The following is a 16,666-nucleotide window of genomic DNA, read 5'->3' as shown; positions in this document are numbered from 1 at the left end:
GGTCAATTGTCTCTACAGATTATATATAAGTTGAGACAACTTATATATATATATGTCACTCTACAACTCATATGATTTTATTTATTCATGAACTATTCCAAAAGAGACTTTTGAATGGTTGATGTCATATCAGGTGCCTGAAACACAAATACTTGTACCGGTTAAGGAATATATATCATTAGAAAGTATCAAGTATAGTTTTATAGCTGCAATACTTTACCATTCCTAATATGTTCAAATGGCTCAAATATTCATTTGTTCCCTATAATATTTAGCATTGCAAATAAATTTTAAATTTTTATAAGTCTTTATAACAATTATTCTGCCCTACTTTGAATAACCAAACAATTTTTCCTTATTTTTAATGTTTTACTGTAATGGTCATATACAAGGAGTTACAGTTGCCAGGTATTGAGTTTTTTACTGTTTGAACATATAACTTCTTTCATTATTTTCTTCCAGTTTTTTTCTCTTCCAGCCCCCCACACCCACATGTTCATGTTCAACAGATTAAGTAAAGCTGCTGTTACTCTTCCTCCCTCCATTTCTATGCTTCCCTTTCCCATCCCCAAATCAGACAAACTTACATACAAAACAATAGGCACAGAAATAAAAAACAAGCACAAAAGAAGAAAATTAGGGAGTGGAGACTACAATAATAAAATAAAATAACCTCTTTTATTCATTTCTTGGCATTCATTTCAATAAGCATCGCTTTATATAATCATATGCACATACTCTTTGAGTCCTAGTGATCCTCTCCTACAAGTATCCTCCTTTATCTGACTGTAAATGTTCAGTCCTGTTTAATTTATCATGTCTAAGTTGGGTTTACCTGGAGAATTAGGGGCACATTCCAATTATTACAAGTGAGGGACACCATGAAACCAATGATCCTTTGAGTCTTGCTTACTTCATGCAAAATAATTTTTCCAAGATTTTTCATTTCCTTACAAATTCTGTGCTTTCCAATGGAAGCATAGAATTCCATTGAGCATGCATACCACATTTTCTTGATCCATTCATCTGCTGAGGGGCACCTGATTTGATTCCATATCCCAGCTGTGGTAAATAATACTGCAATGAACATGGATGTGCTGGAGGCTTTGGTATGGCCTGCTTTGTGTTCAATTGGATAAATGCCCAGAAGTGACATTGCGGGGTCATGTGGAAGCTCTATGTGTAGTCTTTTGAGGAACCCCCATACTTCTTCCTAGAGCCATTGAACAAGTTCACATGCCCACCAACAGTGCAGTAGTATTCACTTTTGGCCACAAGGCCCCATTCCCCCAACTCTGTTTTGAGGCCCTTCTTTGATGCATAGCTAGAAAATGTCTCCCATTCTATGGGCTTTCGATTTATCTTACTAACTATAACATTTACTCTGTAGGAAATTTTCAGTTTGATGCAATCCAAATTATCCAGCTTTTGTTGATTTTTTGTCATTCTAAATCTTAGGAAGTTTCAACATGTGTCAAGGGTCCCTAGTGTTTTCCCTATCCCTTCCTGTAATATTTTCAGGGTTCCTGGACTTACATTGAGCTCTTTGATTCATTTGAAAATGATCTTAAACAGGGAGATATCTAAGGATTCATCCAGCACTATCTGTTGATAAGGTGGTCTTTCTTCCATCCATGTTTTTGGATCTCTTATCAAATATTCGGTAGCTATAGCTCTGTAGGTTAATTTCTGAGTCTTCCATTGGTCCTTAGGCTTATTCTTTAGCTAGTACCAATCTGTCTTTTTTAATTGCTGCAGGTTTTAAGTTTTTTATTAAAGAATTTATTAACATTGACTTTTTCATGTATTTTTATTTTAATTAATAGAAGGGTTACATTATACTCGCCAGATGGAAGGTGCATTACTTCACATACATTGATACCCTTTCTCATGTCTTGTTCCCCATTTCCCTCCCCCCAACCCCCACCCCATCTTGTTTTCCACCATTCCCTATCCAATTTCAAATAACCAAATATGCATATATCCAATATATCAGATAACAAAGCAAGATACTATAACAATATGAGTTAACCAAGGGAGCAAAAGAGATAAGAGATAACAGAGTACATTAAGGACAACAATCAATCATTATATGGCTTTTGTTTCTATATCCTAGAGGTCCATTTATTTAGTGTTATACTATATGGCCTTATGTATCTAGGTTTTGCTCTATTGAAAATCTCTGCTATGAGAGCCCAAGGTTTCTACTTATTATGGCAAATGAGGGAAACCATTGAGCCTATGTTCCTTTGAGTCTGGCTTACTTCACTTAATATGATATTTTCTAAGTCTTTCCATTTCCTAACAAATGGAGCGATGTCATTCTTTCTGACAGCAGCATAGAATTCCATTGTGTATAAATACCACATCTTGTTGATCCACTCATCAACTGAGGGACATGTGGATTGTTTCAATAGTTTTGCTATGGTAAATAGTACTGCAATAGAGAGCGGCGGAAGATGGGAGCGGTTCAGTTTGAGTGTTTCTGAGCTCCCGCCAAGATACCAGTTTTGGCAGTGTAGGGGACAACACATACCTCAAATTGATCCTTAGTAACCTTTAGCGACACAGAGATCTCAGTCACAGAGGAAAAAGGCAGAAATCCAGCACAAAGAAGACAGCAGGGACCGGTGCCAGCCGCTCCAAGCGGCCATGGAGAGAAAGCTGCTCTTCTGAATCTGAACAGCAGCGCTTCTCGGTGCCACAGACCTGCCGGCTGCAGACAGAGCCACACAGAGTCTGCGCAAGCCCAGAGCCGACAACCAGTGGTGCACGGACCTGCCAGCTTCACAGAACCGGAGAATCCAGCAATTTGTGAGTACTTCCAAGGAGAAGTTTCCACAGAACTGAGTAAATGGAAAAAACCTCCATTGCTCCTGGATTGGAAGAATCAACATTGTGAAAATGACAATCTTGCCAAGGGCTACCTAAAAATTCAACGTAATACCCATCAATATCCAATGTCATTCCTTAAAAGAAATACAACAGGCAATCCAAAATTTCATATGGAATAATAAAAGACCCCGTATAGCAAAACACTTCTTAGCTGAAAGAACAGTGCAGGAATTTCAATATCAAACTTTAGACTCTATTACACGGCTATAATTCTCAAAACAGCTTGGTACTGGCACAAGAACAGGCCTGAGGACCAATGGAGTAGAACTGAGGACCCAGACATTAAACCACAGACCTATGGCCACCTAATCATTGACAAGGGAGCCAAAAAAATAGAATGGAAGAAAGACAGCCTCTTCAACAAGTGGTGCTGGCAGAACTGGTTAAGCACCTGCTGAAAACTAAAGTTGGATCATTCTTTGTCAACCTGCACTAAAATTAACTCCAAATGGATTAAAGACCTGGAGGTAAAAGCTGACACACTGAAAACTTTACAAGAAGAAATAGGAGACAAACTAGGCCTCCTTGGCATAGGTCTACAATTTCTTAATAAGGACCAAGAAACACAACAAATCAGAGAAAGGCTGGATAAGTGGGATTGCATTAAACTGCAGAGCTTCTGTATGGCAAAGGACATAGCTAGTAAATTAATTAGGAAGCCTACAGAATGGGAGAAGATCTTCACCAACCATACAACGGACAAAGGCCTCATATCTAAAATATACAACATTTCAAAAAATTGAATCACTCCAAAACTAATCTCCAAAGAAACAAACATCCAATCAAAAGATGGGCCAAAGACTTAAAGAGAGTCTTCTCTGAAGAAGAAATAAGAATGGCCTATAGACAAAGGAAGAAATGCTTGACATCTCTGGTCATAAAAGAAATGCAAATCAAAATAACTCTAAGATTCCACTTCACTCCAGTTAGAATGGCCAGGATCAAGAAACTAATAACAACAGATGATGGTGGGGATGTGGCCAGGAGGGATCACTACTACACTGCTGGTGGGAGTACAAACTCATTCAACCACTATAGAAAGCAGTATGGCAGTTCCTCAAAAGACTAAACATAGAGCTCCTCTATGACCCCGCAATTCCACTACTTGGCATTTACCCAATCGTCCAGAAACAAGGACATACTAAATCTACGAGCACAACAATGTTCATTGCAGCACTAATTACCACAGCAAAGATATGGAACCAACCCAGATGTCCCTCAGTTGATGAGTGAATCAACAAGATATGGTATTTATACACAGTGGAACTCTATGCTGCTGTCAGAAAGAATGGCATGGCCCCATTTGTAAGGAAATGGAAAGACTTAGAAAAAATCCTATTAAGTGTAGTAAGCCAGACTCAAAGGAACCTAGGCTCAATGGTTTCCCTCATTTGCCATAATCAGTACAAACCTTGAGTCTTCCAGCAGAGATTTGCAGTAGAGCAAAACCTAGATACATAAGGTCATACGGTATGACGCTAAATGAAAGGACCTCTAGGATATAGAAACAAAAGCCATATAATGAGTGATTGTTGTCCTTAATGTACTATGTTATCTCTCATCTCTTTTGCTGTCTCTTGGTTATCTCATATTGTTATAGTATTTCACTTTGTTATCTGATATATTGGATATATGCGTATTTGGTTATTTGAAATTGGATAGGGAATGGTGGAAAACAAGATGGGGTAGGGGTGGGGGGGAGGGAAATGGGGAACAAGACATGAGAAAGGGTATCAATGTATGTCAAGTAATGCACCTTCCACCTGCGGAATGTAATGTAACCCTTCTATTAATTACAATAAAAAAATATATGGATAAAATAGTGCTGCAATAATAAATAATAAAGAATTTATTAACATTGAGTTTTTACACCTTATTTCAAATGACACATTTAACAAAATTATTACAGAAGTGAATCTCTATATACAATCACTGGCACTTAGATTTTAGAACTTAATTAAAATTAGGCTGATCTGAGCTTTGAAATTTTATATTGATCTTCATCCAGCACTGTTCTTCCTGCTAAGGACTGCTTTTGTGATTCAGGGTCTTCTATTATTCCATATGAATTTTTGGATTTCTTTCTCTATGTGATTAAAGAATGTTGTTGGGATTTTCGTGAGTATTGCATTTAATTTGTAGATACCTTTGGGCAGCGTTGCCATTTTCACAGTGTTAATCCATCCTTTCAGTCCAGGACCATGGAAGGTTTTTCCATTTCCTTAAATCTGTTTTAATTCCCTTTTCAGGTTTTTAAAGTTTTCATCATGGAGGTCCTTCACCTCTTTGGCTAAATTAATTCCTAGGTATTTTTGAGGTTGTTACAAGAGGAGTTGCTTTTGTTCACCTATGTGTATCTCTTGTTTTACTGATGTTGCTCAGAATTCCACTAGTATACAGAAGAAGAGAAGAGAGAGTGGACATCCTTGTCCCATTCCTGTTTTGAAAGAAATGGTTGTACCTTTTCAGCAATAACTATAACGCTGGCTGTAGATTTGTCATATATAACCCTTATTATACTGAGGTAGGTTCCATGGATTCCTAGCTTCTTCAGAGCTTTTATTGCAAAAGGGTATTGAATATTTTCAAATGATTTTTCTGCACCTATTGAAATGATCATGTAGTTCTTATCCTTGCTTTTGTTAATGTGTTGAGTTACATTAACTAAATTATATGTATTGAACCATCTTGGAAACTCTGGAATGAATCCCGTTTGATCATACTGCATGATTTTTTTTTGTTGTTACTTGTTGAATTCAGTTGACCAGAATTTTATTGAAAAGTTTTGCATCAATTTTCATCCAAGAAATGGGTCTATAGTTCTTTTCCTTTGGGGAGTCTCTATCTGGTTTTAAGCTGAGTTATACTAGCTTCACAGAATGAGTTTGGTAGTGACCCTTGCCTTTCAATTTAATTGAAATGTTTGGAGAGTATTGGAGTGAGTTCTCCTTTGAAAGGCTTGTAGAATTTGGCTGCGAATCCATCCATCTAGCCCTGAGCTTTTCTTGGATAGGAGGTCTTTATCATTTCTACATGTCTTAATCTCAATCTTTTTTATATCTTTTCTTTTTATGCCCACTCTATAAGGTAAATTGAGTTTTCCAAGACCATGATCTTCCTATTTACACATCCCTGAAGATAGAAGGACAGGCATCCACAGCTATGCTCAGCTTTTTAATGAGTGAGATTTAATCTTGAGAAATTTTTGCCTGGGCTAGCCAAATAAGCCAGATTCAGAAAAACAAAGGTGGATTATTCTCCCTCCTATGTGGATACTAGAGCTAAAATACAACATATATATGAGTACATACAGGATACATTGTGTTTCAGAGAGGAAAAAAGAGGATGGATGTTGGCATATTTTTTAGAAAGAGATGACAGGATGCATAAAGACAAGAGAAACCGTGAAAAGCAGACTGAGAAAAAACTGTGAATCCTTGATCAAGAAGGAGATGCAAGCATAAAAAAATAGGCAGCCATCCTGGAATTCCTTGTGAATACACAAGCAATCTTTCTACAAAATAAACACATGTATCCCATATGCCTTAAACTCAAATTTGGGGAATTAGGTGTGACAGTAACTTGTCCTGCAAGACAAGCAGGAGATAGATAGCTGATGGCTTCTACTATCTCAGAGAGGTATAAAGTAAGGCACTGTCTTGAAAGATATCATGCTGCTTCCTATTGAATCACACTGGAGAATTATATTGAATTAAATGAGGACAAAACAGTAGATCAAAGAGCATATGGACACATTTTCCTAATGTTGGGGTTGGAGAGGACCATAAGAGAAGAGGGAGAGATCTGATACAAACCTACTGAAAAGTTTAGGCAGTGGGGAACTTGTGCAGTGAAGTGAATGGCCCCAACCTCATACTATGGCATCAATCCTATGCCTTAGATGGCTTTGTAGAAATAGCACAGAGCATATGGCTCCAGGAAGGTGAACATAACATGTGTTCTGCCAGGTAGGACTTACGGTTATGAGGTATTTGAAATCATTCCAATTCCCTGGTCTCTTCACTATTGATTTTTTAAATTTTATTCTATTGCCAAGGTGGTTATAGTTGCATACATAAGGTGGAGAGTACATTTCTTGTTGAACATTGTTACCCTCCCATATTCTTCTCCCACTTCCTCTCCCTCCCAACTCTGCCCCCTTCCAAGGTGTAAAGTTTATTTCCAACCAATTGTCTTGTGAGTAATGTTGTTGTATTGGTTCACCCTTTGCCTGGGCATGTTAGGAAAATCTTTTTTTTTTTGCCAGTCCTGGGCTTGAGCTCAAGGCCTGAGCACTGTCCTTGGACTTTCTCGAGGCTAGAGCTCTACCACTTGAGCCTCAGCACCACTTCCGGCTTTTTTCTATGTATGTGGTACCAAGGAATCGAACCCGGGTCTTCATGCATGCTAGGCAAGCACTTTAACCACTAGGCCAAACTCCCGGCCGCGTATTAGGAAAATCTTAAGGGGAAAATTGTCCTGAATTCTTGTATTTTCTTCCAGATAAGACTGCACACTGCAACCTGAAGTAGATCCAAGTACATTACAAATTTTTCAAAATTTTACCATAGATAACCACCCTCTGTATTATAAAAAATAACAATATGCTAATTCAAAAACAGAATAATAAAATATCATACACAATTCACTAAGTATTTTCATCCCACTTATGTAAGAATAGATTGAAATATACCAACTCAAAAATGTAACATAACATATAAATAGAACAAAAAATCATATAATCATCTCACTAGAAGCAGACAGAGCACTTGACAAAATTTAAGATTTCCTCAGAATAAAATCTGTTAAGATTCTAAGAGCAGAAAGAAAACGCATTTAGCTAATATGGGTTTCATATGCTCAGCCTACCCTTCTGCGAAATGGAGGGAAAAACTGAAGTCAAACTGGAAACATACATGTCCACTTCTGCATTGGTTTTGTTTGTTTATTTGTTTGTTTTTGCCAGTCCTGGAGCTTGAAGTCAGGGCCTGGGCACTCTCCTTGGACACGTTTTACTGAATGCCAGTGTTCTGCCACTTGAGCCACAGCACCACTTTTGACTTTCTCTGTATATGTGGTACTGAAGAATCGAACCCAGGTCTTCATGAATGCTAGGCGAGCACTCTACCACTAGGCCATGCTCCCGGCCACCCATCAGCATCCTTATTGAATGTTCTTACTAAGTGATTGAAGTCTGAGCTAGATCAATAAGATAGGACAAAGAAAAACTGGGCTACAAGCAGGGAAGAAAGAAATCAGGCTACTACCATTTGCAGATGTTAATATTCTGTTCAGAAAAAAGCAAAACCTGTCAAAAGAAAGACTCAGAAATCACTGAGAGAATAGTGTGGACTTATGTTAATTTCCACTAACTTAAAAAATTGTTGGAAATCTTTTAGTCCATTTCAATGTATGGGGTGACCCTGTGTTCTTTCCATGTGCTAATACTGAGTATTTTATCCTTTATTGTTTTAATCACTGTATCACATATCATGCTCATATTATGTATCATTTACTATTACATTTTCACTCTCCTTAGTCATCGTCATGAATGACTGACCTAACCTCTCCAACATATAAAACCAGTTTTACAGATAGACACAAAGATTAATTTCTGGTTTTACAACAGGCCTGAAATTACAGATTCATTTATTCTTTCATGTAGGGGAAAATAAGTGTATTTATCTTTCAGAAATACATGAGTTAACCTAGTGTTCTCCATACACGGTGCTCAGATCATTTGCTGCAGCATCTAGCTTTCTGGCAGACATTCAACTTCCTGGGTGTCTCCAGAGACCTTTTACCTCAGAATTTCTGAATATGGAATATCTGATCCCTGATTTTTAACAAGCTCTCCAGGCAATTTACATATTGTGTGCATGCCAAGAGCCACTGAGGTAGGAAACATTTTATAAACGTACAGCCTACCAAGCTATTCCTCACTTGTATGCAGATCTCAGTCCCCTCAGAATATTTTTGCACTTAGGCCAATGTTCCATTCTACTCCACAAAAAATACAAAACCTCAACAACCTTTTCCTCTAGAGAAAAAAATAACATGGTTTTAAAAAATATATTGGATCAGAAAGGTGAAATGTCAGAAACTCATGACCATCTTGGATGTCTACTGACAGACTAAAGAAGCTTCCAGTGAATTTTCAAATTATTCTGGTAAGACGGAAACGTTTTATGAAATCCTACTATGCGTCATATTGAATCTGAAAAATAAAACCACAAATTTACACAAGGAAACAAGCTTCCTTCTCCTAATGAGCCAATTAATAAAGTCTATATATTTTGTTCACAGAGGTATTTAAATTTTGTCGGTATTGGGTTTGAACTCTGGGCCTGAGCATTGTCCCTGACCTCTTCAGCTCAAGGCTATTGCCCTACTCCTTAGCCTGGGAATTGTACGCGAGCTCTTCACCTCAAGGCTACCTCGCTACCCCTTAAGCCACAGTGACAGTTTTCTGGTGATTAATTGGAGAAAAATGTCTCAGGGTCTTTAGTGCCCAGACTGGCTTTGAACCACGATCCTCAGAACTCTCAGCCTCCTGAATAGCTAGGAATACAGTCCCTAGCCACCATGCCTGGCTTTCACCTAAGCATTTATAGTAATGGAAAAACTGTAAATTGGGGGGAAAACGCTTATGATTATGTGTTTATATATGTAGAACAGCTATAACAAAAACTTCTTAGTATCACTGTCATTAGTTGTGGGACAAGACTTGAGATGGAAATGATAGGATGTAATTATGCCTATCCTTCTGTGTTGTTTGATGCTTTTGATTAGTATTGATAAATTTTAGATATAAGTAAGCAGTAAATAAGCAAAGGCCAAGACCTAGAGTTAATGTCTCAATTCTTTTATAAAAGAATTCTGAGCCAGGAGCAGGGGCTCACAGCTGTAATCCTAGGTCTTTGGGAAGCTGAAATCTGAGGATCACTGCTCAAAGCCAACCTAGGCACTGAAGAACTTGAAACTCTTATCTACAATTATGCTCTAGAAAACAGGAAGTGGGGCTGAAGCTCAAGGAGTAAGGCAGTAGCCTAGAGCTGAAGAGCTCAGGGACAATGCCCAGGCCCAGGGATATGGTGGTAGCCTTGAGCTGAAAAGCTCAGGGAAAAAGCCCAGACCCAGAGTTCAAGTCCCAGGACCCACAAATAAAATTCTGGCATATAATTTTAACCTACTAAAATACAGATTCAAATATTGAATTTGGGGAAGGGGGCTGTCTTGGGGCTTGAACTCAAGAGTCTGGGCACTGTCCTTGAACGTTATGCTTTTGTGCTCAAGGTTAACACCTTACCACTGGAGCCACTCCTCCACTTTCAGCTTTTTGGTACCTAACTGAAAATTAAAGTCTCTTAGACTTTCCTTCCCAGGCTGTCTTTGAACCACAAGTCTCAGATTCCATCCTTCTGAATAACTAGAATTACTGGTGTGAGTCACCAGCACCCAGATATTCAAACACTGAATTTATCTGGTAGCAACCAGATTTAAAAAAAAAATACCGTGTGGATTGAATGAAATTTATATTGTGATACTTCTTTACTGATACTGCTTGTGTAAGTTTTGCAGGTTCAAATAATGCCTAAAATATAGAAATTAAATATGCAAAACAATTCTGTTTGTCATCTAACAAAGTTGAAGTAAAGATAATAGCAACAAAGTAGAACTTGAAAGATGATATAATGAACCTTATCTATTGACCTACTGAGTTGGGTGGCTGAAACAGCAGGACTACCAGCTCTGGTCCAGCCTGGACAAAGTGAGCAAGATTCTATTGCCAAAAACAAACTGGAAAAGAAAGTGCTCTGAGCTTATGTCAGTAATGAGGCCCTTGCTTAGGAACTATGTGAATCTGGGTTCAAGACCCACTGTTATAACAAATAGGTAAAATGAAACAAAAATTATGTTAGAATGCTAACCTGATCGCTAATGCTCCATATTTTCTCAGAGTAGTTTGATACTTGAATGGAAATCAATAAATCTGAGAATGTGTTAGAATAAATCTATGATTCATACTCATAGAATAAGAGTCGAGATTTTCAGTGTGCAAGCTCTAACAATGTAAAAACCTTTTAGTAAACTTAACAACTGTTTGTGTTGCTATCTGAATCTAGTGAAGTCTCCCATTCAGTAAGATCTAGAGGTTCCAACTCTTAAGTTCATACTCTGAAAAGGCAAAGATGAAGAAAAAGCAGAATGATTTTGCACTGGACATCACCCTTCTGTAAATCACCTTGACAATAAAATAAAATTAAAATATATAATATTCCAAAACCCCGTGCAAGAAGTAAAAAGGTTTCCCTTTGAAATATCTACTTCGTTCTACCACTAGCACTTCCTAATAAGAAGTTATTGCTTGTTTACTACAATAAATTGAAAAATCCACATAGATAAAATATGTGTTTTTCACTTTTGGATTATCAATACCAAATAACAAGCTAGTAAATAATAAGTACTTACAACATTAATCATTGTTGTAAACAATAATGAAAATATACAACTTATTTATTTATTTTTCCAGTGCTTGGATTTGCAGTCAGGGCCTGGACACTGTCCTTGGGCTTTCTCAAAGCTAGTGATCTGCCACTTGAGCCACAGCACCACTTCCGGCTTTTTCTGTGTATTTGATACCAAAAATCACACGTAGGGTTCATGCAGGCTAGGAAAGCACTGTACCATTAGGCCATGCTCACAAACCCTACAATTTATTTTATTATATCTCTAATGCATTCCCTTTCTTTTGTGATATTCCAGCTGCTTGCCGCCACACTTTATATTTTCAAAATGATGAACACAAATGGGACCACAGTGACTGGATTCCTCCTCATGGGGTTTTCTGACCATCGTGAACTGCAGATCTTGCATGCTTTCCTGTTCTTAGTAATGTATCTAATAGCTTTAGTAGGTAACTTCATCATTATCACCATCACGACACTGGACCAGCACCTCCAGTCCCCCATGTATTACTTCCTGAAGCAACTTTCCCTTCTGGACGTCTCTTTTGTTTCTGTCACAGTCCCCCAGTCCATTAACAACTCCTTCACAGGCAATGGCTACATTTCCTATGATCAGTGCATGCTCCAGGTTTTCTTCTTCACGTCTTTGGCCTGCGCTGAAATGGCCATTCTCACGGTGATGTCCTATGACCGCTATGCAGCCATTTGCTTCCCACTGCACTATGAACTCATCATGGATCCCAGAAAATGTAAGAGGGCTGTGGTAGCTGTATGGGTAAGTGGAGGCATCTCAGGAATTCTGTACACAACTGCCACATTTTCCATCACATTCTGTAGGGCCAAAATAATCCACCAGTTCTTCTGTGATATCCCCCAGTTGATCAAGCTGTCCTGCTCCAATGATTACCTTGCAGTCATTGGAGTGGTCATGTTTATAACTATAGCTTCCTTAACCTGTTTCATCTCAATTGCTGTCTCCTACGTCCACATATTCTGCACGGTTCTAAGAATACCCTCTGCTGAAGGCCGGTCTAAGGTCTTCTCTACCTGCCTGCCCCACCTTTTGGTTGTCTCATTTTTCCTCTCCACTGGCATCTGTGCCTATCTCAAACCAACTTCAGACTCTTCAACTGTCTTAGATCTTCTGCTCTCTATCTTTTACACAGTCATTCCCCCAACACTCAACCCTGTTATCTACAGTCTGAGGAATGAGGCTCTCAAGAAAGGTATACAGAAGTTAGTGTTGGGTAGAAAATTCATTGAGAAAAAAAAGTTTTTGTGGTGCCATTAATGGCTCTCCAATGTTATGTGCAAGGAAGCCCTGTTAGTGGAATTCCCTCAACCTGTAGGTGATGTTAATGCAAAGCAGTTGAGAAACATTGTATTCATAAACTGCTTTTGTGGAGTAGCTCTTGGAACCCTGCTGTTTGCCATATTCGCTTCAGCATGTACATACTCAGTGATGCAAGCAGTCAGGAGCCAGAAGACGCCTGGCCCCACCTGCCTGGAGCAAGCTTGGCGTGTCTCAGAACACCATTGGCTGATGGTCAGCCGTATTTGATGTCGTGGCTGCAACAGCTCCACAGCTCGATCTGTATTTATTGAGCACATTTTGTAAAATAAAGATAGATCTGCACTGAAGAGCTAAAAAAAAAGCGCCCCCATTCTGAAGCAGCAACTGTCTTGTTGTTTATGTAAACTGTGAGTGACCCAAAAGTGCACCTAAATTAAAGAAACAGAATTGTGATGCCATTAATTCCCAGGAACTGACCTGTCTGTGTTAAAATTAACCAGAACTCGTGTAAATTCACGGGATGGCATTTGTTTTCCAAAGCAGAACTCGAGCGTAAATTCAAGGATGGCATTTGTTTTCTAAAACCATAAAACTACCCTTAGACAGCTGATTAGGACTCTACTGGTATAGGAATCCCCCTTAGCTCCAACTGCCCTGAACTATCCCTAACCCCTACCTTATCTAATTCCAATAGCTGATTGCTGTGTTAATGCAAATCTGTAGTCTTTGCCTTTAAAAGCCCTGTAGAAAAGCTGTTCAGGGCTTCCTCCTGGGCTCCTGCTGTATGGGAGTGTAGGACAGAGGCCCGGAGCTAGCCCGCCTGAATAAAGCCTTCCTTTTGCATTTCAGAATGTCTGACTCTCGGTGGTCTCTTGGTGGTTGTCCTGAGACTTGGGCATAAGATGCACCACAAGTCTGGTCTCCGGAGTCTGTGTTACTCTTGGCTCTGCTGCCATTGGGCGTCCGATAAGGATGCCCAAAACTGGTGCCCAGATGCAGGGTACAACTAGCAGGTAGTGGAACTCTTCAAGCAATTATGTGGAAAGGAATCTTGGAGAGCAGGCGCCTTTACTTTCCTGATAAATAGCTTGAGCAATTTTATGAAACTGTTCTGTCTCTCTGCCTGTGGGGGATTGCAGGCAGGATATCTGATGAGTCTACATGGGACTTCCCCATCAGGGTCGCCATTCTGAGTTGCCCATGGTCACCGAGACAGGGGACCCCATGGAAAATGTTTCGCTGACCCTGTAGATAAAGGTGTGGGCCAAAAAATTTATCCATCTCGGATTGCTCTCAAGCTCAAAAATGAAAGCAGACCTCCCCTACATCCTGGCGGGTCCTCCATGGAGGTGATGCCCCTGGGCCTCCTCAGGAATCCCCTGGGGTGGGGAGCCCTTCCCTCAGTAATCCTCTCCTATGAATTGTTACTAATCTGATGGTAAAGTGGGTGATGTGATTAGTATTTCTTAAACTTGCCCCCTAAAATGTATTAAATTGGGAAAAAAGGGTTTTAAAAAGAGTAAAAAGGAAAATTAGGGTACCAAAATGATTGTTTAATTGCTATTTCAATTCTCCCTTGTAAGCTTTTTTGTAACAGTTTCCAGAGGGCCCACAGAAAAGAACAGCAGGTCCTTAGTCACATGTAAATTTGGCCTTTACCAAGGTCCAGGTAAGATTATGCTTAGAGAATCATTTGTAATCCTGCCTTACGAATGCCTGTGTTACTAGGCAGGAACTTCTAAGTATTGTACTTTCCAATCCTAATTTTGCTCTAAGCACTAACTGAGCAGATTTTGGGTTAACACCAGCCACACATTCAGGAAAGAATATTTGAACCTGGGGGTTTGTGCCTATCAGTCTGTAAAATAAGCTAAGCTTTTAGGGTCCCGAGTCAAGTATAGAGACAATGCCCCTGAGTCAGCTTGAAGAAGTTACAGAAGATGGATCTTCACCCGGATTCCAAGCCTCGGACTTTAGCTAGCCTATGCTTGGCCATTGGGTTCTTAAAAAACAAATAAAAATGGGGAGATACAGGTACTTAAGGCATTGGGCCTCAAGATAAACTTGTTGATACTTTATGTACATTGAACTTTAAAATGTTTGATTCTGAAGGATGTTCCCCTGCTTATAAGCATTGGAGCACCATGCTACCTTGCCCAACCCCTCTGCCCCTTGTCCAATGGAAGGACCTGATCACTAACACCTGGCAGGAGCCAGCCCCTCTGTTAACAATGGGGTGAGGGTTTGCTTGTGTTTTCCAAGATAGAGCAGAGAAGCCTATCTGGATTCCCGGCAGATATATATGTCCCTACACAGCCCAGGGAAATGGAACTGGTGCAACAAGAACTGCAGAAGATGAGCCTGATGGAGGTGTACCCTGAAGCCCACCTTGACGACAGCTCTGGATCAGAAGCCCATAAGAATACCTGGGGGAAGGGAGGGATTTTAAAGCCCTGGTTCTACTGGCCCAAAACCAAATACTGGGCCTATTATTCACATTCAGTCCCTGTGTTTCTCCTAAGGTTCTTAGAGAACAGTTTCTTAGAGATCAGGTTAAAGCTGTTTAGTTAATGGTGGTCCAACAACAATATGCTGTGCTATGAGATGCTGACTGGGACCCCTATGAGGTTGGCCCCGGCCCCTGTATAGGTGCAGACCAGAGAACAGAAGTGTTTCCTTTGTGGACATTGGCCATCTGCCCCCCTTAAAATCTCCATTTGGGTATGGCAACCCTGCAGGTGAATTGCCTGAAGAGCTAGGGTCGTAGTCAGTGACGAGTAAGAACCTCAGAGGGGATCAACCTAAGACGGGCACACTCTCCAGTAAGGCAAGCACCTGCTAATGAAATAAATAAGGGTGAGATGTGGAACACGTCACAAATGGAAGCCCTTGTATCTCCTGGTCTTGGGACCGCACCTGGCTGAGATGGTGTCTGCCGCCTGATCAGAGGATATTGCTATGGTTTGTGACATAAAATAAGGCCACTTCTGGGATATGCCCTGAACCCTTCCACCCTCTCAGAGAGCACATGATCCACCTTCTTAGCATAACTGTTAACTCTCGAGTTTCAGGAATAGGCAATCTACAAGTTTCTGCCACCACGAAATGGCCTCTAGAGACACCGCCACCAACTACAGCCAACTGACCTGAGTCCTTCCTCCACCTTTGTGACCTCGCCAGTATGGCCCGGGACACCAACTATCCAGAAAAATCGCCCTGGGCTGCTCTGCCAGATATGGATGCCACAGACTCTCCTCAAAGCTACCTCATCCTATGTCTAACCTGGCATGGGAACCAGAAGAAACAGGAACTGCTAAGGACTGGAATAATAAACCTGATTCCCAAGCAGGGGACCGTAATATGATTATGAACAATTATCTTCCTCAGAGCATGCTGGGGAGGACATGGGGCCTGTGATTCCCGTTTATCCCAATCCCGTTTCTGAAACCCAGCTAACCCTAGTCCTCTTTGGCCCACCAAGCCCATTTCCACAGCAGCAGGACCCATGTTTTCTTAGCTATGTCGGTTGAGTCTAGCCAATGTCTTTGTGCACCATTTAGGCCCCATCCTACATTCCGTGATGAGTGTCCACAAATAAAGAAAAAGGGGGATCTGTGGGGTAGATCTGGAAACCCCGCTCTTCGCTATATGCGCTTCGGCAGGTACACAGTCAGTGACATAAGCAGTCAGGAGCCACAGGGTGCCTGGCCCCACCTGCCTGGAGCAAGGGGGGCGTGTCTCAGGACAACATTGGCTGATGGTCATCCCTATTTGAACACGTGGCTGTGAAGCTCCATCTGTATTTAGCGAGCACATTTTGTAAAATAAAGATAGATCTGCACCAAGAGTCTGGTCTCCGGAGTCTGTGTTACTCGTGGGCTCTGTTGCCATGTTACTCACCTCGTAGATGTCCAAGAAGGACGCTCATATGCTTTGTTTAAAGGCAATTTCTTTGTACAATTACTTAATGAAAATAAAAATATATTTTAATAAAGCAATATTTTTGTAG

General features: G+C 40.2%; 1 protein-coding gene across 1 annotated transcript; it reads left to right on the top strand.

The window, feature by feature from the left end:
* Window positions 1-11,691: 11,691 nt before the first annotated feature.
* Window positions 11,692-16,666, top strand: LOC150048028 (olfactory receptor 14J1-like). Its single transcript, XM_090355252.1, has 2 exons — window positions 11,692-12,603; window positions 16,565-16,666. Exons 1-2 carry the CDS (start codon window positions 11,692-11,694, stop codon window positions 16,664-16,666), a joined length of 1,014 nt encoding a protein of 337 aa, XP_090211378.1.

Source organism: Megascapheus bottae, chromosome 22, assembly GCF_031878675.1.
Source record: "Megascapheus bottae isolate mThoBot1 chromosome 22, mThoBot2.hap1, whole genome shotgun sequence".
In the NCBI taxonomy this organism is placed as follows: domain Eukaryota; kingdom Metazoa; phylum Chordata; class Mammalia; order Rodentia; family Geomyidae; genus Megascapheus; species Megascapheus bottae.
This window is presented reverse-complemented; position numbering and strand designations above follow the sequence as displayed.

Coding starts and splice junctions, on each gene's coding strand:
- LOC150048028 (XM_090355252.1), top strand. CDS start 11,692: ATGATGAACACAAATGGGACCACAGTGACTGGATTCCTCCTCATGGGG. Junction 12,604..16,564: donor AGAAAGGTATACAGAAGTTA/GTGTTGGGTAGA, acceptor CTCACCTCGTAG/ATGTCCAAGAAGGACGCTCA.